The following is a 25,000-nucleotide window of genomic DNA, read 5'->3' on the forward strand; positions in this document are numbered from 1 at the left end:
TAAAGAGATTGAGCCTGGTCTACTTTGATACTTATTGGGTATCAATAAAGGTTTGCCATCGAATATGCAGAAGGAGTTCCTAGAGAATTTTACGTCGTAAAGATTGAAAGAATGAAAACTGTATTTCAAACATTGCTCTGCTCGATCGATTGAAGACTCGAAATGTTAGATAGTACACGACACGGGGAAACCCTTTTTCTAAACTTTTAGGAAAAATCTAAAATGATTATAATTGAGGGGCTTAGAATGAAAGGGGTGTAAGTGATTTGATCGATTTCTCTACATCGACTCTCTCTTTGTGTCATAACTTAGCTGCAAATACATTCCCAGCTGTATTTACCAATGTGGAAAATAGGTCAGAACCTCATCTATCGGATTCTATAGCAAACTTAAATTGGAATGTTTTTGCAGTTGAGTTATTAACTAAATAAAAACTTGAAGAGAAATCGATCAAATCACGTACACCCCTTGCATTCTGAGCCCCTCAATTGCTCTGCAAGGAAAGACGAGTCGACTTTCAACAGATGAAGTTAAGAAAACAATATGTAGTAAAATGCAGTGAACAAGAATGTGGTCCCACTTTTGTTGTTCTATGCATTAAATGTGCTTTTGAGCTTTGATGTTTTTCACATGACTCTGAGCCACTCAGTGAAATTAGTCGATTTGAAGAACAAGTTGGATCAACAACGATTGATACAATGCCCACAGAAATGGGACATGTTCCAAAAGGTTCACAGGTCTCAGAAACATAATGTACAATTATTTGAACTGTCTATCAGATGTTCTGGAACTCTAGTCACTTAGAATTTGGAGTCATAAAATCAACCCTACTTCGGTAGGGTTTTGATGACAAAGTCGAAGAATCAAAATGGGAGTTATTCGTCGTACTTCCAATAAACAATAGAAGAAAAAAATCTAATATGATTTCGACAAAATACGAACAATTCTTCGGTTACCCAGCTTCATGTTTGGGCCACTCCGTTGTTCAACATGATCGGTCATTTTATGCCACAATTTTACCATTTCTGCTGTATTACGAGTCGCTCTAGTAGTCTTCTCAAGCTTTTGCTTGACAACAACCCGACACGTCACGATTGGGCAGAACTGGAAGTTTCTGAGTGGCTCTGAGTTCCTTTCGTTAAAATTCGCACCGTGTTAACGATATCACTGAAGCGTATCTGAGCTGTAGTACTAGTTATGGCACTCATGTCCAGGCCTGTTGGTAGTAAATAAGAAATAGAAATAGTGGCCAAGTGATAAACATGGCACTTGCCAAAATGGGGCCTTTCAGTTTAAAAATAACCAAGTCGGATTTTTGACGTCTCTCGACTCCTGCCGGGCACAACTTTTGAAAAAGGAAACGGACGAAATTTTCTCCACTGAAAACACGAAGCTGATGTCAAAACAAAAACAAGCTGATGTCAAAACATTACACAAAAGTCCACTAGGGGCACTACTAGCTGGCTAGGGAGTGATTCCGTATACTATATGACTAGTGTTTGTCTTGATCCTGATATTTCCATAGCGCTGGCATCTCTGCCCCTCGAATTGTAACGCGATCGGTCGGTAAGCCGCTGAAGTTGGATTTTTTTAAATAAATTTTTCGCACTCGTGCACCCAGCCACAACCAACCCCCCCCCCCTCTACTAGCTACTAGCAGTGTGCAGGGTGAACCCGCGATAGAAATCAACAGTGAAACAGAACTGTATGAAATTCGCATATCATATGTGTGTGTGTGTTGGCATGTGTGTGCTTCCTTCATGATATTTTTTTTTGCGAGCTCGATCGTATCATGATGCCGTCATTCTAGTTTCGTGCCTGCCGTCTGCTGCTCTCGAGCTCTCGGAGCTGTGTTGCAAATTGTTTCTTAACTGTTGTTCGGCTCCCGTGGTTGGAAAAAGTTGTTTGCTTTTTTGTTCATAAAAATATGTGCGCCAACGCAACGGCGCTGGTGTAGTATTTGGAATGCCCTTTTGGCCGAGTGATTAACTCTCGAGACTGTGATTAGAGGAGGAGAGAGTGTTCCGCAGTCCATTAATGTGTAAACACGCAGTAATTATCATCGCGTAGTCGCTTTTTTTTCTCCACTACTGTGTGCTCTTCAATGAATAGTGATTGCGCACACGACTGCGGTAGCTGCTGACGTAGTTATCGGAATCAGATTCCAGATGGAGAATCTCGGTCTCGCTATTGTCCTGATCCGTGTTCTCAAGTGTGTGGACAGAATTGTTACGTAATTGTATGTGTACACGAACCCGACGCTCTCAGCTGTAGTCTGACTGACTGATGTTGTGATCTCTATAATTACAGAAGTATTAAATACCGTGGAACACCTCATATCAAAACATCGGAGCAAACGTACCCCAGAAACGAATGCTACGCATTCACGGTAGACACTCGACGCTAAATTCGAGAAATTGAAAATCAAGGTTAAAATCTATTCACTTGTCGCTCGCGCTCGCGTAGCTGTTACTTCAGTATTATTATTTCATAATTTCTCATCGGCTAGGCGCGCGCTTCTCATCTATATGTATTTGAAACTTAGAGCAATACCTTCCTCGATGTTTTTTTTCTGTTTGCCCACTGTCGCCAATATCGTCGCCGGGATCGCGCTACCATTCCGAACATTCGTCCGATCGCGTCAAATTTTCCCCGCATAGCTGAACTCACAGCGGACGGACGAGCTTTTTGGGGTGTGTGCGGTTGTTTGTAGATTCATACTCGCTGCTCTGAAACTGGTTTAACACACACGCTACAGAATGTTTGTTTTCATCACGGAGTCAATACTGTGTGGTGTGAATCAATCGATTGAACGGACGGTCGGTTGTGCACACGCGAAAAACCGTGGGTGGAATAGAGCTGCTGCAGCGTATTTCATTTACCACCTTCGTCCGAGATTCAGTTTGCTTTGTTCGCAATCGTAACAGTGGCTAGAATTTCGTCACATATTCTAATCTGTGCTTTTTTTCTTAATTCTTTCTTCCAGATGATCCGGGTGGAGAACTTCCGCCCGCTATGGAAATAACGAACAGCTGTAGCGAAAGTATAGTGACGTCAGTGAGTCAACAGCATACCAAACCTAGCACAAATCCAACAGAGAGTCCTGTTCATCCGCAGTCATCCAGACAAACTACTACAACCAGTGTTTCATCGGTCAACGCAAACTTCTCAGATCTAAAGTACCTGCATAAGAAATTCAAACGAATCGCCAGTGCCACTTTGTGCAACGACAGTGGCAGTGAATCGAACCAGGGTACGTCAGCAGCACCTGCCAACAGGATAACTGCGACAACGCCAGTGGTAGCAGCATCAAGTATAATCGGATCGCACGACCTGAGTGGCGCGGAGCCCTTCCAGCAACAACAACAACGGCTACAACAAAACCAAACGACTGCAGCAGCATGTGCCAAGGAGGCGGATTTAGTTAACTCATACGATCCAACCGTCGTATGTATGCGAGCAGAACGGCCAATCCAAACCAATGAGAACTACGGTCGCCTCCAATTAACCTCTTTGACTACTAACGAACTACACAGTAACGGTGCTTCCTTAAGTTGCGCTAACAACATTAGCGGCAGTAATAGTTTTATCAGCTACACCCCGAGAGAGGGTGAAGAATCGAAACCATACTTTCCCAGTGTAAATAACAACAGTGCTATCAATATTAGCTGTGATTTAAACGAGACGAACCAATGCACTCTAATCAGCAGTAGTAGCAGTGGCAGCAGCAACAATTGTGTCCTATCAGTAGCAGCAGCCACAGCAGCAGCGACGGCAACCGTCGCCGAATCGATCCAGGCCAGTAGTTGTGCGTATGAGAGCAGTTCACCAACAGCAAGTGCAGGTCATTTGAACTACGGTGCTCAGTACGACAATTTGCCGCTCGGCGGCGGGTCCACCAGTCTGATCAACGCCACCACGACGGCCACACCTGGCCGCTATGTGTGTCCCTTCTGTCAGATGAACTGCAGCAAACCGTCGGTGCTGCAGAAGCACATCCGACGCCACACCAACGAGCGCCCGTTCCGGTGCGACCCGTGCGGAATTGCATTTAAAACCAAGAGCAACCTGTACAAGCATTGCCGGTAAGTGGGTTCGATTAACAGTGGGTAGGATTCTTATTTGATAAAATCAACTGAAAAGGAGTCATTTAATAGGTTTGCGAATATGACCGACCTTTTTTTCTTTCAAATATTAAAACATTAGTTTATCCAGTAAATAAAACATTTATTTATTCATACAAGCAAACCTGTTTTTTGTGCGATATTTTTCTGTACAATTCCTCATTTATGCAACCCTTTTTGTACGATTTTAATATTAAATCGGAGCTTTGATCACACGAACGAATCGCAAAAGTGATAAAATCGCACGAAAAGAATCACTCCAATAAGAAATGGTACAAAGAAGGATCGCACAAAAACAGGTTGTGTGTTCCCTTTGCATCTATGAATTTTGCAATTTGCGGATAGTTTGACATAAGAAGTTGTGCTCTTTTAAAGCGATCTGACTTCTTTCTTTCTTCGTTTTTAAGAGGCTTTAAACTTTGCAGTTCATTCGCCTCTAAGCAAGCGATCTGACTGTTAATCGTCAAATTTTAATGTCTTCGCTCGAAGAAAAACATCCGAGAGAAGTGGAAATCTCGAGGCGCTGCTATTGTGTCACAATTTTATATCTTCTTCTTATTTCGTCGAATCCTCCTCTGCAATCCATAAATTTATACGTGACAGACAGTAAGCCACGTTCCACAGAAGCGGCACATTGGTGAGGGAATACTTTGCAGCACACGAGAGTAGATCAGTCGAATATGTTCAATGCGTAGTCTAGTGAGAACATGTTTTCCCGATGAGTTTTTACGATCAACATATTTGCAGATTATTGGCTTGATTTGTCGTAGGTGTGCACAAGTTTGTCTTCACCAACACCAGATGTATTAGTTAAAGAAACATGCAGCATCCTATGCGAAAATTGACATAGTTTGTGGAGTTCCATTCCTAACTTATTTACTTCGTTTGTTTTCGAAATTCACGCATATCCGGGAATCCAGAAGAATATAATACTTCTATCTGCAATTTCACGTTCAGTTGCTCGGATCCAGAGATGAGTTGATTTTACATTTTGAAGAGGTTGTGTATAATTGTTGGTTCCTGGTTACTGACACCGGATAAAGCAGCCTTGAATGCGACATTATGCCACAGAATCCTGGCAGCTTACCAATGGCGTTAGGTTCAGTACGGAGACGACGATACACCATGCGTTTATTTTGTTATCCTTAATCAGCTTAGCAAAATAGTTAGCACATAGAAATCTTCTTTGCTCCGATCTCCATCTGATATTGCTTCCCTGGTCAGGGCTGAATTGGTATGCTTTGTGCTTGAACAACGAATAACTAATTAGTAATCCATTAGTGTCATTGATAGTGTGCTGTTAGCTAGAAATCAGTACCAAAAATTAATTAATTTTCACATGTCAGGCAATAGAACCACCGACAACAATATTCTTTTTCGCTGCTCGTCTTGGGAAAGGTTTCTGAATGCTACTGGTACATAATTTTGCTCTGGGGTCAGCCAGAATGATGTCGTTTGTAAGTATGTATCATTTATTGCTCTTAATTCGTCTGTACAGCAGTGATTCACGATAGGTAGAAAGAGATGTGTGCGGTTCAAAGTAGAGATTGGCAAAACAGTTCACTTCGATAAACGGTTCAGTCGCTAACCGTTCATCTAAGTGAACCAGTTCTTTTGAACCGTTCTTTCGCTTGTTCAGCGGTATAAATATCGCTTTCAAGAACAGCATAGGATATTAGATGTAACTCAATATACATAGACAGCTATTTATATATTTAAAAGTTACAAATTGTATGTATATTGTCTGTTAGGACCAGTGCCGAAACTATTCACCTTCATGGCATTCAAATGCGGCCAATTTCAGCCTACCTTGAAACAATAATAACATGGAACAACACTATTAATGAACACGAGTGGGATGAACATCAACATCAACATGCAATGAAGTTCATTTTTCATTTGCTTCTTCATTTCCGTAATGATATACGAATTGTCAAAATTGAAGATCACAGCGTGTTAGTGAAAATCACAACATTAAATTCAACGTCAACCAATTGAGAGTTAAATCGATTAATGGTAAGGGAAGGCCATTCATCACATAAAGTTCTTGTTTTTGGTGACTTCGGCATTGAAATGTATAGTACAATTCTTTTACTATGTCTTTCACTATGTTCTTTTAATCTACTCCCGATTGTCCGGAAGCGACATACACCGCCAATCATATGGGCAATGGGTATAATCGTATTCCGATGCTATTTTGGCCGCTCAACCGCTCACCGCCGCATAACAGTCAACGTTCAACGAAACCCATAATGTTGCCTTTTCCGGATCCCTGGTCCTTTCTTTTTTTCTAAATATGAAAATAAAACACGTTCTGAATACAAATTCACTGCAAGCGATGAAGATTAATTTGGCTTTCGTGATATTGATCTGAAGTTATTGACAGTAAGGAAAGTGTTTGAATGCAGGCTTTTCGAAATTCATTCGTGCTGTTTTCGTTCAATATACTAGGCAAAGTTCACGCGTCTCGACTGATATGGTGTTGCGTTTCAACAGTAGAAAATTTACCCGACCCTAGAAAAAAAGTTAATTCCTCCATTCGTGTATAAATTTTGATAATTTGTGGCACTGGATAGGACTGAACATAGGTTTCATCATAGATCATGTTTCATAATGGTTGCATCAGAGAGAAAATCCAGTAACGATTTTTTTCTTCTATTTTCATAAACAAACAATCACCACAAAACATACAATCAATAAGCAACACAATGGATTGAAAGCAACACAGAAAAACTTTTTTCAACTTGCTTTCGCACTTTCGCAAAAATATTTTTACATAATTCATGAATCGCTCAAATTTCCTCAATTTTATATGAAAAGAATATGAAAATTACGCGGAATTAAAAAAACATGAAATTGAAAAAATACGCCTTTGCCTTCAAAACTACGAAAATTTTATTTTATTTTGAACTCATTGACAAAACAAGCCCTGCGTTACATGCATTTGCTTGTAAATGCCAAAATCCAGCGCAATCTGCTTTGCAGTTCGTTCCAAAACAGTACACATCAGTTCACATCAGATCGTTGCGCGAACTACCGTTCTTTCATAAAAGAACTACCGTTCGTTCATTCTCTTTGGCGAGCTAGTTCTTTCGTATCTAGTGATCCCCGATAATCGTTCGATTAATCTATTAATCGAATACTTCCTGCAAAAATCGATTATTATTCGAACGAATATTGTGCAACCAATAATTGAAACGAACGAATAATTTGCGTCGATGAATCGATCCAAATTCAGTAATTCAGTAAATTCTTGTAATTATAAACACCTCTTTGAGAAAATTATTCCCAAAGATGCGAGTCGGAAAACAGCTAATCCAATCGGGATAACTATTTCAGGAATACCTTCCATGATGAAAAGATATTCAATCTGGATATCTGCTTCATACTGAAAGGAAGTACGGAACGAGTTTTCAACTCGTCACTTTAGACGATTTTCTCAAAGAGGCCTGATTCAGATATTCCGTTAATCAACACGAATGAACAGTCAGGAGTACAGGAAGTACTTTAGGATCATTTACTGCTTTTTTGCATCAAAACCACCGTAATTATTGGGTAATCCGATAGGGTAACGCATCAGTTCATAAAAGCCGGACGGCCATGGCATGATCTAATGAAGAGAGACTTAAGAATCAGGACTGGCCAGCTTGTTTACCAGATCTGATCCCAATCGAGAACTTACGGAGCGTGATCGTACGAATGGTATATGTAGTTAACAAGCAGTATGAATGCTTTTAAGAGCTTATTCGAGCAGTATCCTATGCGTGCAACGATATAAAAACTCATGATAAATGATAAAAATATTACTGACGTTTCGAAGTTGTGTTAAACGACCGGCTATTTGGCATTATCCCTGATCACAGTACTTCGGCGATTTCTTCATCCTGGTGGAATGAATGATCTTCTACCATCAATAAGAATAGCTGGACCGCTCCCAGTTTATGCCTTCATGAATATCGAATATATAGAATAAGACTAAATGATACTTTAATTATAAAAAACAAGACTTTCCAAGCAAGTGGTTTAAAAAGTTACAACAACAATCTCATTCCACATGCGAACTCGTCAGAACAACTGCAAAGGTATAATAATGTTCAAAGATTAGGAGAACCAGAACACCCTTTCTGACGACTTGTGGGTGATTCACGATTCAACTGTGGCTGAAAGCAATCACCTGGACAATTGAATAACTGGAAAATGTCAAGCGTTATCAAAACGTTCTAAGTGCCACGTTTTGATTGGACTGATTTACAGTTTCTCCACCACAGACTTCAAAACCAAGAATCTTGTGGAAATCGGCATTGCAAATACGTGCAATCCGGGGGAATTTTTATTCCCACCGAAATTTGTTCCCTAACACAGACTTCAAAACTAAGGAGCCAGGGGACATCAGCATTGCCAATACATGCAAACACAGCCATCAACACCAAGGCTTCTAAACTGAGGAGCCTGGGAAAATCGTCATTTCAGATACTAGAGAGGTTTAAATTCCCGTTTTAACCAGGGGGGTTTTTCGTCAAAAGAATGTTCTGCACTATCTGGTAATACGCTTTATTTTGAGTTTGCCACTTGAGAAAAAATTACAGGCATTTTCTTCGGCATCGGACTTTCGCGATTCAAACAAATACCACAAACACAAAGAAACAGAGCGATCTGACTGAAATTTGGTGTGTGTGTTCTTCCAAGCGGCATAACCGCGATACGTGACCTATCGATAGGTCAATGTCACGGCTGCGTGGTGCACTCTTATACCTACATCTTGTTACCAGTATTTAAGCGTTCAATGACTGGTCGATTGGAATCAACCAACGAATTATCCCTTCTGGAATCTCAGAGCGATACAATCTCGCAGTGAATCGTTTTTCAAGCCCAAATCCTCATGCAAAATGTTCTGTTCTATTTTTCTAATTTTACGCCAAGCGTTTTGAAACGTTCATATTATTGGCACATCTCTGTTATCATATTGGTTTCGACAAATTATCGTTTATCCCTTCTGCACTACGTAAATTTTGTGAGAACATAAACTTCTGCATATCTCGCCCTTATTCAAACAGATATTTTCTATCTAGAATCTTCTCCTTGCCATTCACTATTTCAAGTAGCCGCTATAGAATACCATTTTAAGTGACAATGCTGTCCACTCAGCTTATAAGTCTACCTCCTAGAATTATTTACCCGTGCCCGTGAATATCAATCTGTTCTATCTCTTTCAAAACATATGAACGCACGATACAATTTTCCCGAGAAACTAACTTTTTCCGTTTTTTTTTTCTCCAGATCACGAGCTCACGCGTCGAAAAGTCGAGGTGAGGACATTGGCCCACAGCTAGACGAAGACGGTTCCTTTGGTGGGTCCGATATAGACGATAAAGATTTGAGCAACAGTGGCTCAGAAATGGTAAGTTTATCTATATGCCCCCGCGTCAAGTGTGAATAATCAATATACATATATTATTACTGGACATTCGCAGATCAACCGAGGCTCTCCGTTGGAAGACCGGGTGAATTCACCCCAGCTGCTGGTGGAAAAACCCTACAAACCCAAGTTCCATAACGCTGCATTGTACACAAAATTCGACGCGAAACTGGCTAACAAGTTCCCTGTATCAACGGCCAATATCAGCGGTGTTGCGAGTTTAAATTCCGCTCCAACAACGCCTCACTATTTGGTATGTAAAGGATAGGAAAAAAGAACCTATCGCTTTTCTAAATCTGACTTTTTACTCCTTTCAGAATGGCCAAAACGTAGAATCCCTTGAGCAGCACATTTCGAAACTGATTTCAGACAACGAAGCCATCGTTGAGGTGGTGGAACCACCGTTGCAGAAAAAGTATCATAAGATTACCGGTATTACGCGCGGCATTTCAGTCAGCAGTAGTTCGAGTTCTCCCCACGTCGGTCAAGAACTTAGTGCCGCAGGCAGCAGTAGCAGTAGTAACAGTTCCAAACTGGCTAGCGCTCTGATGCAGAAGCGAAACAGTGAAGAGTATCAGCTGCGAGCTCAAACCCCGCAACCGAACGCAAGCGTATTGCCAAGTGAAGCAAATGTGATATCTGTTTCTAGCAAGTCTAGCAAAATTATTGTTGCCAACGTACAGCAGAACCAAGTTCCTTACATGCAAAATCAGTTGGTTATGAAACCATTTCCGTCGGCGGCTGAGCCGCTTCTTCAAACGCATTATCTGCCATTGAATTTGAGCAAACCGGACCTGTCCGAGCCGGCGGAGTTTGAACGCCACAGAAAACGAAGCAATGAGTCATTGTACAGCCAGGAGCTTACATCTTCATCCATGGATCAGTACCAAACCCCACCTCAGACCGCACAACCCCAGCAGCAGGTATCCCCCCAAGTACAACAACAACTGGTTCAGCCCTTGCCATTAATCTCGTCAACAAATCCGACGCCTCAGTCCCAGCAACCGCAACACACCCTGCCATCAGTTGCCGTGAGTAAACATCCGCAAAATCCGGAACGATCGATCATCAAAGATCTCCTGCTTAATTCACGCGGATTCGGAGTGGTTCAAAACCCGGAAAATGAGAACATCGAAAACCTCTTCACGTGCAAATCGTGCAACATAAGTTTTCGAGACGCGGAGATTCTCAAATATCACACCATTTGCTACTGCCAAGGAAACAGCAGCAACCTGAACAGCCCCTCTAGTGCTCCCATCAGCCCCGTCGGATCACCGTCGTCCCATTTCATGCGTTCCCGGTCCGCCAGTGATCGGTACAATCCGACCAGCTTGAAGCATCTCGCCCGAGTATCACTGAATCCGCCACCGAAAAACCCATCGACGCTATCGAAGCTCGCAAAGTCGCAACTCAAACTGCCGAAAGCTCGACCGGATAACATTTCGATGCCACCCAAAGAGAACAGCTCTAGCAGCACGATGAGTACGGCCAGCGGGTCATCGATGCTGCTGCAAACCGCCGAAGGTTCTCAGCTTAGTTGTGCTCCCGCCGTGGTACGAATCATCGATGTGGTACAGAATCCATTGCCTTCGCCCGGACCCCTGCTTGGGAACACACGGCTTGTTGATTTTCAAAGTAACACTTCGGAGAACTACAGCCGGCCGAACACTGCCGAGCCGGACGTTGTGGTGTCGCATGTCACTTCCAATGAAAATCCACCTATGCGTAAGCGATCGATAATAATGACAGACAATCATTCCGTCGATTCGTCCGTGTCTGCGAGGCACTCTCAACATCGCACTTTGCAGATGTTTGGCGGAAATATGGAAGTGGTTGATCGTAACGAAGTGATGAATCACCGGTATACATCGGGTGGATCTTTTACTCAGTTTTCTCCGGACGAGGATAGTGAGATGCGTGAAATGGCGGGAATTGGAAATCGTAACACCATGCACTCTGGTGGAAGCTTCCAGCAGATATCAAAATCCAACCACAACATATCTCCGCTTCCAGTGAATCCGGCGACGCCAAAGTTAGTGGTTACGATCACGCCTACTCTTACTCCCGCATTGACGACATCAAATTTCTTCTCCAATCATCAGCATTCTCTTTCGGGCAATAGCAACAACGAGCAGCAACCGATCACTCACTTTCATTTCCCACCAATTCATCCAATTAATGCCTACAATCCACTAACACTGCCCCAGGTGTCACCGGGTCAAGCTTCGCAGATCATGCACGCAGGTAAATTGATACCATTCGTGCAGGGAATTCCCGGGCCGAATACCATCGTGGTTCCAAATGGAATGCAGCCGAGAAGTAGTCCTCGTATCGCAGCCAGCCCTAGCCAGATCTTGCAATCGATCTCGCTTCCGAGCGGTAATCACATTGGCGCTGCGGTGAAGATGCAATCGGCTTCCCTGCTGTCGGTGGTCAAACCCGTGAGTGTAATTTCGTCGCTGGATCAGCGAAGCGAATCCGAGGATGGCTATCGAAGCAAAAAGGCCTTCATCGTCGTGCCACCGGGCAAAAATGGACTGACCAAAGAAATTTGGTCCCCAGCCAAACAAGAACCCTTCAGCGTTGTTCCAAAGAAAAGCTTTAATTTCACCCGAATAGCTGACAATATTAGCCCGAGGAAGAAGGAGAACATTGTTGATCCCGCCAAGAAAGAGGAAATAAGATATTTCAATTTTGAAAATCTCATTTCCAAATCTGAAATTCTTATCAAGACACCTTCAACACCGGAATGTAAACCGGAGCCAATGGATACTAAACCGCTGGAGGGTGGTCAACCCCAACCAATTTCCATGAAGGCCAAGTTTTTGCGGCCCAACTCACTGCCACTAAAGCCGGGAACCTTCACTCCGAAGAAGCATCATGGAATCACTCCCACCCACAACACAATGCCGCTGATATCGCCGGAAACTCCGAGACAGTCCAAGTCCTGTCGAGAGCTGTATTTCAACGGGCATGCGTACACCAACATCGGTCTCAAATCCAGCACCAAGCCATTCTACTGTACGGTCAACAAGACGCAACCTTTCTACGTTCAGACGCAGAAGCAACTTTCGATGTACAGTAACTGGCAGGTGCATCCCGAGAACGATCCCCACCCGCTGGGACTGAAACCTATAACCGTCATGTCGTTGTACGACAGCAGCCAACAGCGTGATCACCGGTATTCAATTGCAGCGGCCCAACATCTCTCGCTCAAGGTGGTCAATTCGAGCTCATCGAGCAGTGCCATTATGACTACCGGCGAGGTTAAAAGCAATTTCCCAACATTTTCCGTTCCCCCAACCCACTCACCGGGCAGCAACAGCAGTAGTGTGCAGCACATACTCAAGCAAGCGCCTCTTTCGTCCACTCAGGGTTATATCACCTTTGGTTACCACGATAAGTGTGCCTCCAACGACAGTATGCCACCGCGGAGCGAGTCTACCGAGCGGACGCTTTCGGGGGGCTTCGAAAGCACCGAGGAGTACACCTACGTGCGGGGACGCGGCCGTGGAAAGTACGTCTGCAAGGAGTGCGGTATTCGGTGCAAGAAACCTTCCATGCTGAAGAAACACATCCGGACCCACACCGATGTGCGACCGTACTCGTGTCAGCATTGCAGTTTTCAGTGAGTGTTTGCGCTAGTTTACTGTCTGAATTGGGTTTGATTGATTGTTTTTTATTCAGTTTCAAGACGAAGGGCAATTTGACGAAGCACATGAAGTCGAAGAGTCACTTCAAGAAGTGCACCGAGCTCGGGTTGAACCCGATACCGACCAGTGTGGATGATGATGGCGGCGATATCGACATCGAGGGCGATCAACAGTCAATTTCTAGTGAGAGAACTTCAACGATTCCCGGTGACTCGGATACGGGCTCCGACAGCGAGGGAGAGGATAGCGATGACAGTGGTAAGTGTCCTAATGACCGTTGCTTTTTTTTAAACCAGTTACGACGATGTTCTCTTCTGTATCCTGTACCAAGAATACTGCTATTATACCATCAACTTTACTTTTTCTTCTACGTTCATCGAATCTTTCGCAATCCACAAACCTATGGGTGACGTGGATCAATTCCAATATTTGATAGTTTCGTTTTGTCCTGGATTCGCTAACTTGTCAGTTTTCTCATTTCCCGAAATTTCCGCATTTTCGGGAAACCAACAGAATATAGTTCATTTACCTACCACTGCAATCGCTATAATCCAGGGGTGATTTCCGGGCGTCCGAACTGTTGGCCGAATCGGTTAGTATGATTGTTGGCTTCTTGGTTACAGATTTCTGGAGAAGCGGTCTTGATTCCGAATGCTTCTGCTGACATTATGCTACAGATTACTGGCAGGCTCAGAATTTGTTTCTGGTACGGAAACTGTAGCAGAAAAATTTCCACGCCAGGCTTTTCGATGTTCTTTGATCAATCGATGGAATCGCGAAAGCGCCCTATATTTAAGTCGATGCTATAGTTTTTGGTCCAATTGTTTCACCACAAGTAGGACTCGATATTGTATTCTTTTACACGTAACGTGATAGCGCTTTAATTTCTATCCGTATTCAGATCAGAGAACACACGAGTCTTAGAATTCTTCATTCAAGATACGATCATCCTGTTATTTGACTTCAGAATTAAACTATGTTCTTCAAGCAATGTCGCAAATAATTCCCTTTATTCGACGCGGCTATCGACATGAGATAACAATTGAGGTGCTTAGAATCAAATGGGTGTAAGTGACTTGATCGGTTTCTCTTCATCAACTTCTTCTTTCGTGAATATCTCAGCGCACAAAAACGTTCCAATTTGATTTTGCTATAGAAACCGATAATTGAAGTTCTGACCTATCGTCCACATTATCGAATAAGCTGGAAATGTGTTTGCAGTTGAGTTATGATCAAAAGAGAAAGTCGATGAAGAGAAATCGATCAAGTCACTTATACCCCTTTGATTCTAATCCCTTCAATTTTTTCCGCTTTATTCTGGAAGCCACTATACTTTTTAGCTCCTATTTGATACCCGAACCGACAACATATGAGGACAAGACGTCAAATCTCATCTAATGGCAAACTATAGTCACGCCATTCGCCTACGGGAGTATTGTGACTTGAGCCATCTCACGTCACTTGCCACTCTGAATAATGGGGAGTGTCTTCCTGGAGCAGCAATTTATTAAGTTATTCATCAGCTTCGTAGTGTAAAATAACAAGTAACATCAAGTGGAATCACCCATTCGCCCAGATAAATCTGGATGTCGAAGGAGTGTTCAATACAATGTTGAGAATTGAGGTTACTTATCTTTTATTACTTTTTTGTGAAAAAGGTTACTCCTGTTACAGCCTTAGCGTGTTCCAGGATCACATCAGGTGTCCCCAAAACATTTGGCTTCATATTTCGGTTGGAAAAACACATCGCCACTCTTTTGAATATGTCTCTATTGATTGGACATCATAGACAGAATGTCAAATAAGTTTTGGGACTGGTAGTATAAATAAGTATCTGAACAAGTTCTTCCAATATTAATTAATTTAATTAATTATTAGTCTCTTCTAGCTTTTACACATTTTTGCATCGTTTTAATAGCGATTTCAATACGTGCCCTAGCCCAATTTGAAAGGTGGAGCACATGTCGCTTCGGTTGCAACTGTTCAAATGCACCACAAAATATCTATTTCGTTTTGCCTTAACTTTTGATATAAGAGAAAAGTCTGGTGCGAGGAAGCGAGGCGAGGACGCGATTGCGATTGCCTTCAAACCATCTGGCGTTTAGCTGAGATGAACATGGGCTGTAGGGTGCCAATGAAAATGATCATCTCGAATTTCAAGAAGTTACTCCAAAAAAAACTTTCACCGCCTCGAAAAAACACCCTATGCAGAATAAGAGCTCAATCAGACTTAGTGCAAAGTTTAAAGCCTCTTAAAAACAAAGAAATCGCCCAAATGGGGGGGAAAAGGAAATCGGGGTGTTCGATTTTTTTTTATGCCAAGTCTCTTAAAATTGCATGAAACGTCAGGATCTGCTGTCATCTAAAAAAAAATTATCAAAAATCGACACTCTGGGACTCGTTTTTTCGGAATACGAGTCAAAACGTATGGTTTTGGGTGCCAATAAAATAGTTATCTCGATTTTTCATTCGGAAATTGCTGCGTAATGTTGATTTGTACGATATACCCAATGCAAAGCATTAGCTCAATTGAACTTCATTTACTAGTGTCGCAGGCGTTAAAATTTGAGTTTTTTGAAAAACCGAAAAATCACCAGAAATCGGGGTTTTCAAATTTATTTTTTTTGAGCCAAATGTCTTATAATTGCACGAAACGTCGATATTTACTATTATCTAAAAAAATTTGTGAAAAAAAACATTACATCTAAGAAGTCGATTTTTCAAAACAATTTTTTTTAGATAACTGTAATTTTTTTTCGAAATCGAATTGTTTTTTTCGAAAACCCCGATTTCCTTCACTCCCTTCGGTGTTTTTTCGATTTTCAAAAACCCAAACTTTGACCGCTTTGCGCCACTCTCCCTTAAGTCCGATTGAGCTGAAATTTTGCATAGGGTGTTTTTTCGAGGTGGTGAACATTTTGCATGGGATAACTTTTTGAAATTTTATGGTCGATTTTTTTCCCCATACATTCGTTGGTACCCTAACGGGCTGGTAACGGGATGTTGATTTACACACAAGTAACTACTTCTTGGTTCAATGCAGCAGCTCCTGTTGTTACATTTTACTACTAGCAAAAGGTACTGGGATGCCCTCACAATACGAGCACTCGGGTTAATATCGTACTAATTTCGTTTAATCGATTTGGGAGTTTGTGGAATCAATATATTCTGCGTTGATGAGATGTCCTCAATCGCTAGGTTATTGCAAACTTCTGTTAACGATTCCCCAGCAAACTCGAGATGTTTCGTTTCCAGTTTCGGGTCCAAGTGAGATTCCTCATGATCATGATGAAGTATTGAACCTGCTGACATGAAAAAGATTAGCCATTCGATGTTCAACTCGTTTGAAAGCACTGCGTCCTGGAGTATTTGTAGCAACGAATATTGCATTTAGATTCCATCGATTAAAATGATGATTCGAAAATATCTATGTGTTCTCGTCTGGTCCTCCATCCACATTAATTATGATTATTGGCTTGGTACCAAATAATCTCGAATTTGGGCAGTTCGCACACCCTTTTAAAATTGAGCTTATGAGAAAATGTGCTCGAAGAACAACAATGCCTTCCTGAACCAACTGCAACGTACTTTGGACTACTACATTGAACTGCTTCAGTATAACCAAGGTACTCTAGCTTTATTTGCATCCTGCGAGAACAGACGGAATATGCTTATGTTTAGCAGCCATGACAAAATCATAATCCGGTAGAATAACGCGATATTCGAGATGCATTAATCGGTGCCTGCTTTCTGGCTCTAACCCCATTACAATACGAGCTTTATCATCTTGACTCGGGAAACATACCTCATTCCTCATTCATCGAAGCAATCTGCTCAAGTATATAAGGGCGCGTGAATTTATTTAGGAATAAAAATGGATTTTTTGTACGTAACGACTTATCATAGAAATTTATTATGTCGCCTACAAAATAGGACCTTTCTGAAGCAATACACTTTCCAACGAAACCCTTTTTTCATCGAATCACTTTTTCTTAGCTGTATTCAGGAATTGCCTTCAGTTCACGCAGCGAATTCATATTTGTGTCTTCAATGCTGTCAAAACGGTTTCCATGATGCGGTAATTTGAGTTTGGAAATAGGAAAAAATCAAACGGGCCCATATCTGGAGAGTAATTATGCGTTGAATAAAATCGGGTTCAGAATCTGATCGTTCCAGCATGTCTTCAGTCACTTGATCACGATGAATTTTTTGAAGAAAATTGAGCTCTTTTGACACCAGTCGTGCTGTGACTTTTCTCATGCACAAAACATTAACCATATGACGAACGATCTGGTGAGAGATATTTAATTAAGGGGTTATTTTTTCCAAACTTGAATGAAGATTTCCGAGCACAGACGTGTCAGTGTCCTAGACGTGGCAAATCGTTCATCTCTTCTCGGACGTTTTTGAATGCCTTACACCATTCGTATATCTGTTTTTTTCGACATAGTCGAGGCACCAAATATATTCTGCGATGTTTTCAACGTTTCGGCACAAAAAAATTTATTTGCAACACAAAATTTCACACAATATCTTTGACCAATACAATTATCCATATCAAAAATTGCCGAGTGTGTAATAGATAAAACATATGTTTATCGATGGATAGGAATAGTATTACGCCTAAAAATATTAACAGTGTAATATACAACAAAAAGTTATCTTAAGATATAAATGTACACGAATGAATTCGGCTCTGTTACAGCTGAATTGCCAAATGAGCCTAATAAAATAAACTGATGAGATAAAAAAAATCGCCGTGCAAACAGATTTTGGCTAGTTAAGACTACTGATAATAGCACCAATTTGAAAATAAATATTGAAACATGTTCAGCGGGAAGATTTCAAATTACAAATTCCCGGTATATATTTAGAATGCATGCGTTTTGAAAAAAAAAGACTAGAACTCTTGCATTTTATTATCACAAAACTGCCATCTGCGAGAAGATGGTCATTTAAGTTGTTTTTTTTTATTATATTATATGAGACGACAACTAATTCAATGTGAAATTGTAGCATCTGAAATATCAATTCCGCCAATACCAACCTCATATTGTTTTCAATGTTTGTTTTTTCTCTTGGTTTCTTGACTTGAAATTCCGCTCTCGGTAAGCATACGGATTAAGGATTCATGGAGTGTGACTTTTTCATTGAACAAATCTAGAACTGAGGAATCAAGCAGCACCTTTTTGCATCAATTCAGAGAAATAGCACTTAAATTGTTCATCCATGGAGCCAGGGAAATGAGCTATAATATCTAATTCAAGATTCAAATCTAATTCGCTTATCTATTTTCAATCATACTGCAGAGTCTCTCAAACATGGCAACATTTCCAGTATTTACCCTATCGACTTCAATTCTTGCCACAAAGATTTTCATAAGCGTCTTTTTATCATAAGCTTTCTTTCATCTTTTTCATAAACTTTCAAAAACATAATAATCTTGTAGTTCAAAATCACGAATAGGTTATAACATCGTATTGATTAAAATGAATGTTGTTACGAGTCGCCGCAAAAAGATATTTATTGAAACTTCAGAAGAAAAACCGCATATTCACTCTCAACTCCTCAACCTATTAACGACCAAGCTGTAACAATTACATGTTTAACAAAATCCATTGGTGTAATTTTGATTATTGGCTTCAGGGATTATTTTTTCCCGTTTTTCCATTTTCCGGTAAATGACAAAAAATCGCCAAACAAAAACATTGGCCAAAACCTACATTTTTGTTGCTGTAGGAGGTTCAATCCGATGGGTTTGTCTACATCACAATGTGTGATCTTTTATCAAAGTAATACTGTAGAAAAGTTTACATATTTTTCAATTTAATATAGTTTTTGTTTTTTGTTAGGTTATGTGAGGTTATGTACTTTCCGCACACAGTTGCTTCAAACCGAATTTATTGCTCAATAATATTATACAAAATTGAAAGTGAGTGGAAGCTAATAGACTAAGCTATCATTTGATGCTAAAACCTTACCATATGGTTGCTTTCCAAAGCCATGAAAATTATGAAAGTTCGATTTTTCGAACGCTTGGCATAAAATGTGTTAACAACCTGAGCTTTGAACATGGACTAGAATTGTTGACGTAATTGTGCGTCGAGCGTGGAATAGTAGAATATTTTTTCTGAACTCCTTAACCTACGATTTAATATCCAACAGAGTGGACTAAACTTGAACGCAAACAAATCGAGCTGCTGTAAGAGATGTTATTGAGAACTGACTCGTCAGTTTTCGAGACGCCATTAATCTCATTTACGTTCGATTCTCAATAAACTCTTCGACTGGAAAACTTTATGAACAATTTTTTTTCATACTGGCTTCAGTTCCTTCGAAAATATTCATAGTTTTTTTCATTTCTTCAGACAGCTTTTGTTAAAAGAGAATTATTAAAGCTGTTATTGTAATTATCAGAAATAGACTATGAGAATGCCAATTTTCCCTTATTATTCTTAAGCCTTAATAAGTTTATACTTTGTGCTGGGATTAAGACTGTGTATGCGTTTTCTAAACCTATTAGCCACGCTTGTCGAATATCGTCGGCTTAATACTGTTATATATACACTCAACTGTTTTTTCCTGGCAATAAACTCCAATTAAAATATACCTTTATTATTTTCAGATGAATCAAAGAGCCGCCTACCGGAACATGAAGCAGCCCACTGTCTACTGTCTCTGTCGATGACTCCTCCAACCGGGTCCCAGATGCCAAAATCCAGCTATCCCAGCCCGGTGGCGGCCTACGGAGGCAACCATCAGTTCGAACGCGTTGGACCCCTGAGCTACGGCTCCAATCCCAGCATTTCTCCCGGTCCCCCGGCGATGATGCAGCAGCCCAAGCAGCAGCATCAGCTAGTTCAACCCCCCATGGACGCCACCGCCGCGAGTCAACCAAACCGAAGAATTATCACCTTCGGCAACACACCAAAAGTCGAGTTCAATCTGCTCAAACACGAACAGTACTACTCTGATCCAAATCTGAGCAAGAAGAAGCGAGAACTGAGTCATTCTTCCCCCTACGATGACGACGGAGCGATGCCGATTGATTTGACGAAAAAACCGAAGGATTTTTCACTCGAAGAACCGATCTACCACCAACTCACCAAGTCGTCGAATGTTATAATGCAACCGCATCAGCTGCAGCAGCAGCACGCGGTAGCTGAGTTCTCCCCGTCATCGAACAGATCCCAGGTTATCGTTCGGGTTTCCGACGTGGTCACCCCCATCACGGGGACGGCGAACCTTCTGACGACCCTAGTCTCCAACACGGATAAAATCCCGCTGGCGAACAATTTGATCACAAACGGGAAGGAGCTCGCGGACGACAATGTCTACTTCCAGGAGTACATCAAACAGCGTGCCCTACAGGACAGCAAAATGAAGCAGAGCCAGATGAAGAGCATCAACAATAACAATCAGTACGAATCGGGTGTTGTCACGCTTCCGAATGCTCCCATTATGGGATCGCTGGGATCGGTACAGGTGGAGCTTGCTCCCAGTGGGAAATCCAATGATCACCCAATTCCAATCGTGACAGCATCTTCTAAGGTGCTCCAAGAGAAAACCTATCGGATATTCAACGGCAAGAATGAGTTGTATCCGAAGACGGCGGTCGTTGTTGAACCGGTCGAAATATTGCCAGTCGTAAAGGAGCTCCCCAATGCAGCTAAACCGAGCGTCTATCCACCACAGGAAATTGCAGCAGCAGCTGCAGCAGAATCATCCGTTACAGAAATACCAGAACCAAATGCCTCGCGAATGGATACGCTAGCAGAGGTAGCAGCCGGAAGCCTTAAGTTGGATGCCGTCGGTCCGGTGCGATCCAGAAGCAACAGCAGATCGAGTGAGCAGTTGAAGCCTACGATAATAGCCGTAGTGGGGAAGGAAAGTGCGAAGAGTGTCGCTTCCGAGTATCTGAAACTTACAAAATCTGTTACGCTGCGGAAGCGAGAGGACAGCGAAAGTGGAACCGCTTCCGATCAAGAGCCACTGGTGGAGAACAAGCTGATTCCCACTCCAATCGTGGCTCCGATTGTAGCCCCGGTAGTTTTAGTGCCACCAACGACCAACACGGCCACACCGGGTGGTGAGTTGGGAGCGATTGTAGCCCGTACCGTTGTGGTTGGGGAGGATGGTTTCAAAACGACGCCATCCAACGAATTCTCGCTCAGCCACTTCCAGGAGGACGGTGGTCGACCCGTTTGCGAAGTGTGCCACAAGAAGTTCCACAAAATATCTCAACTGAAGATTCATATGAACATTCACTACATGGAGCGAAAGTTTCGCTGCGAACCCTGCGGGACAAGCTTCCGGTCGCAGGGTCTGTTCCAGAAACACGAAAGATCTGCCACCCACCGGAATAAGGTATCGATGACAACCACGTTCGGTATCGCAACCGATTCGAATCCTCGTCCGTTCTATTGCCGGGACTGTGATGTCGGATTCCGAATCCACGGTCATCTGGCGAAGCATTTGCGATCGAAAATGCACGTACTGAAGCTGGAATGCCTGGGGAAACTGCCCTTCGGGACGTACACCGAGATCGAACGATCCGGGACAAATCTAACCGAAATCGATACGACGGATTGCGAAAATTCGCTTTCCAGCCTAAAGCGGTTGGCGGTTCGATTGAATGTGAAGGATCCGGCCAACGTTCTGCCGCTGGGATCCTCCGGATGTGTCACATCGTCGGAGGCGCCTCTAGGCGGAAACGAGACCGACAGCTGTGACGATAATCAGTTCGAGAATGACAACGAATCGACGGTCGATGACAGTCCCAGCTCGAATGGTCCGAGTAATCGAGAGGACGGTGATGAGGACAATGAGGGGGGTGGTGATCTTGGAGGGAATATCCACCACAGTAGTAGTAGTACTACCGAATCTAGTGCTTCTACCGAACCACCGCCACAAACCGCCAACAATAACAACAACAACAATAATCCTAACACGATGAAGCGTAAACCTGATGACAGCAGTACAACAACAACAACAACAAGCAACGATTGTGGTGGTGGTGAGGCCAAACGGCCGAGATTTCCAGCTGCTCCCGAATCAGCCATTATTAACAGTTCCTCAGCTCAAGCAAATTTTGTCGCCGCCGCTGAAGCCAGCGCAGTCGGGGAAGCATAGCGAGCGCAGTATTTGGTTTGAACTGAGAACACGCGGGTGTGCCAATTTTTTACTGTGTACCACTCTGATGAGAAAGGGGTGGCTATTATTGGATAATATGGTTAAAAAGTGCCAACTTTTCAAAGAAAAAAATGCGTCCCCACTTTAGTTTTTAGCTAGGTTGTATAATTATTAGCGCCCGTTGCATATAGTAGTATATAGCTTGCTTATAGCAAATTTCACCCCGTTTATAAGCGCATTAGTGATATTTTAATTCTTAACTGCATAGCTTTAATATTCTTTAACTATTTTTGCTGAGTTATGTGGCAATTTCAGAATATGTTTTAGACTTACGGTTTACGAAGCCCGCGCATGTGATCACTTATGTTTTAAAACAACCGGCGGATTTAACGGAAAACAATACTCTCGGGGCTCAAACACTGCTGCATCATCGCGCATATTAACATTTTACGGATCGCTCACGAGCTTTCTCGTGTTTCGCGTTCCTTCTTTACGGACTTGTGTGAAATCAGCGGATAAAATTTTTTGTTGCGTGCAAGTTTCTGTTCAATGTTATGCCGGATTTCATGAATAATGAATTATTTTAATTGAAATAAATTGATTGTTTATCAAGTGACATCTCTCACAAACATGCTCACTAGACAGAGAATTGAATCATTCATCTTTTCACATAATTCATTTTTTTCTTGATCGTGACAGAGAAAAGTAACAGACTGAAACGTGAGCATGGTTCAAAATAGGAAAATATACAGAATTTTGAAAATCAAAAATAAAAGTTGTTCGAATAGTGTTATCGAAGTTTTTCGATACAGAATTATTTCACCTTTCAGTCACAATTTTTTTAATCGGAAAAGGGTCTGAGAAAAGTTATAGGTCAAGTTGTATGGGGGAAATGAATTATTTTGAAGAAAATTTTTTAAAAAATATTCGAAATGACCCAAAACACATTTTCAAGATAATACTCATTGGATAGAGAATATTTTTATTCATCTTCAGCCAAATTTTTGTTGGCCAGAATAGAGTCCGAGCAAAGTTTTGGGCCAAACGTATACAAGTTGTAGGAGGGAAATTATAAATAATTAATAAATGGAAATAGAACTTTTTCACAAACGAAAAAAAAATTGAATCAATAGAGTGCGAAGTCGAAATTTTTACGCGATATACATGAAAAGTCTCCACGAAGCGTTGTCACGTCACACAATCAATAAGTTGTATTAAATAGGAATTTCACCGTATTGCAAAATATATACTATTTTTTATGTTTTGTATTACTCTGAATACTTCTCATTTTCTTCTTAGATCTCTCCTTCCCCTTCCAAAGGTCCATCCTATAGGGGAATGTGGTCCTAACGCGACCGGTGATCCTGAACATATCCCTCTTTGTATCTCAAGAACGGTAAGGTGTCATAACGCTGACAATTTGATAACATGGTGACTTTTTTCTGGCTCTCTTCATTCTAGCGTTTTAGCGCCATTTTGCGTTTTCATTGTTTCAAGAACAGAGAAGAAATATTGCAAAATGAGTTCAATGTTCTTTTAGATTGTGAAATATTGCGAAACAAGGCAATTGTAATTGCTTATGGTATGTTCATCAAAATAAACTATATAAATTGAATCTACCTGTTAACTGTAATACACGGTATGCCGTTGTTTGGGAAAATTCAGGTGGTTCTAAACCCACCTCCAATTTTTACATCGTGATAGTTTAACACGTTCACTCTGGCGCTTGCCATCAATGGCTAGCACAATCCTGGTTCATCGAGTGGCGCTCACTACAGGGTGAACGCATTTGATTTTTCTATCAGAAATTTTTGATAAACTCTTTGTATGTATCTGTGTGCATGTGCGCGTACCTGTGCAAGGGCGTTTATGTTTGCGTGTTGAAGATGACTTTGACTTTGATTTGGACGTTGACTTTGATCGTTGACCGTCGACGTTTGCTTGTGCATTTGGATGTGTACTTTCTTTGTACAACTTTACACGCGTCGCTCTAAGGCTATGTTCTTACCACTCAAATATTATCTCCCTCTCGCTTGAATCCTAGCTGCCTACTATCAAACTTTATTCTCTTTTTTCATTCTACGCGTACCCATGGGTATATTCCAACGCTACCATTCACGATCGTATTGTGGAATTTCATGCCACTTTCGGTCTTTTAAGATCCGCTTTTAACGAACCGGAAATCACCATCCTCGATTTTAAAATGACATTGGAATACGATATTCTACTTCCGCTGGTAAGACACCTGCAACAAAATACCAAAATCGTAGGGGGTTCCCATATTTTTTGTCATTCAATACTGTTACCAGGCAGCAAACCGGAAGTCGAAACAAGAATTAATTCTATATTGTGGAATCTACGTTCATCTATTTGTTGACAAAACATAGAAGAGAGTTCATTTGTATGTTTTGAACCGGTTTCAGTTCCGTTTCAAACATTAATGTTCAACAGTCCGTAACAAAGTCAGGTATTGCTTCGTCACAAAAGTATTTGACAGACAACAAGCCAATCAATCTATAAAATATTCTCCAACTGATGATTTTTGTAGTGAATTTTCTCAATTTCACTAAAACATCGTTCAATTTTGTGTGTTTCATACATAAAAACGCAAAAAAAAATGTTTGTATTGAGTCAAAACTTTACCACGTCACGCTGGAATGGATCGTATACTTTGC

The 25,000-nt window shown here is 41.6% G+C and overlaps 1 protein-coding gene across 4 annotated transcripts; it reads left to right on the plus strand.

Moving 5' to 3' along the window:
• Positions 1-1,556: 1,556 nt before the first annotated feature.
• LOC129781714 (uncharacterized) lies at positions 1,557-24,994 on the plus strand. 4 transcript variants are annotated; one of them, XM_055789286.1, is made up of 7 exons: positions 1,557-1,566; positions 2,987-4,085; positions 9,402-9,522; positions 9,596-9,793; positions 9,858-13,168; positions 13,228-13,451; positions 19,819-24,994. In XM_055789286.1, the coding sequence occupies exons 2-7, from the start codon at positions 3,016-3,018 to the stop codon at positions 22,323-22,325; spliced, it is 7,431 nt and encodes a 2,476-aa protein (XP_055645261.1). In that variant the 5' UTR covers positions 1,557-1,566; positions 2,987-3,015; the 3' UTR covers positions 22,326-24,994. The 4 variants fall into 4 exon arrangements, with proteins under 4 accessions (XP_055645261.1, XP_055645262.1, XP_055645260.1 ...); XM_055789287.1 differs by lacking the exon at positions 1,557-1,566 and adding an exon at positions 1,861-1,900; XM_055789285.1 differs by lacking the exon at positions 1,557-1,566 and adding an exon at positions 1,958-2,052.
• The last annotated feature ends 6 nt before the right edge of the window (positions 24,995-25,000 follow it).

Source organism: Toxorhynchites rutilus, unplaced genomic scaffold (genome assembly GCF_029784135.1).
Source record: "Toxorhynchites rutilus septentrionalis strain SRP unplaced genomic scaffold, ASM2978413v1 HiC_scaffold_186, whole genome shotgun sequence".
Lineage (NCBI taxonomy): Eukaryota > Metazoa > Arthropoda > Insecta > Diptera > Culicidae > Toxorhynchites > Toxorhynchites rutilus.

Bases quoted from the DNA above. Each gene is read 5' to 3' on its own strand.
- LOC129781714 (XM_055789286.1), top strand. From the start codon at position 3,016: ATGGAAATAACGAACAGCTGTAGCGAAAGTATAGTGACGTCAGTGAGT. The intron at 9,523-9,595 runs GTAAGTTTATCT...GGACATTCGCAG, and splicing joins GCAACAGTGGCTCAGAAATG to ATCAACCGAGGCTCTCCGTT. The intron at 13,169-13,227 runs GTGAGTGTTTGC...TTTTTTATTCAG, and splicing joins TGTCAGCATTGCAGTTTTCA to TTTCAAGACGAAGGGCAATT.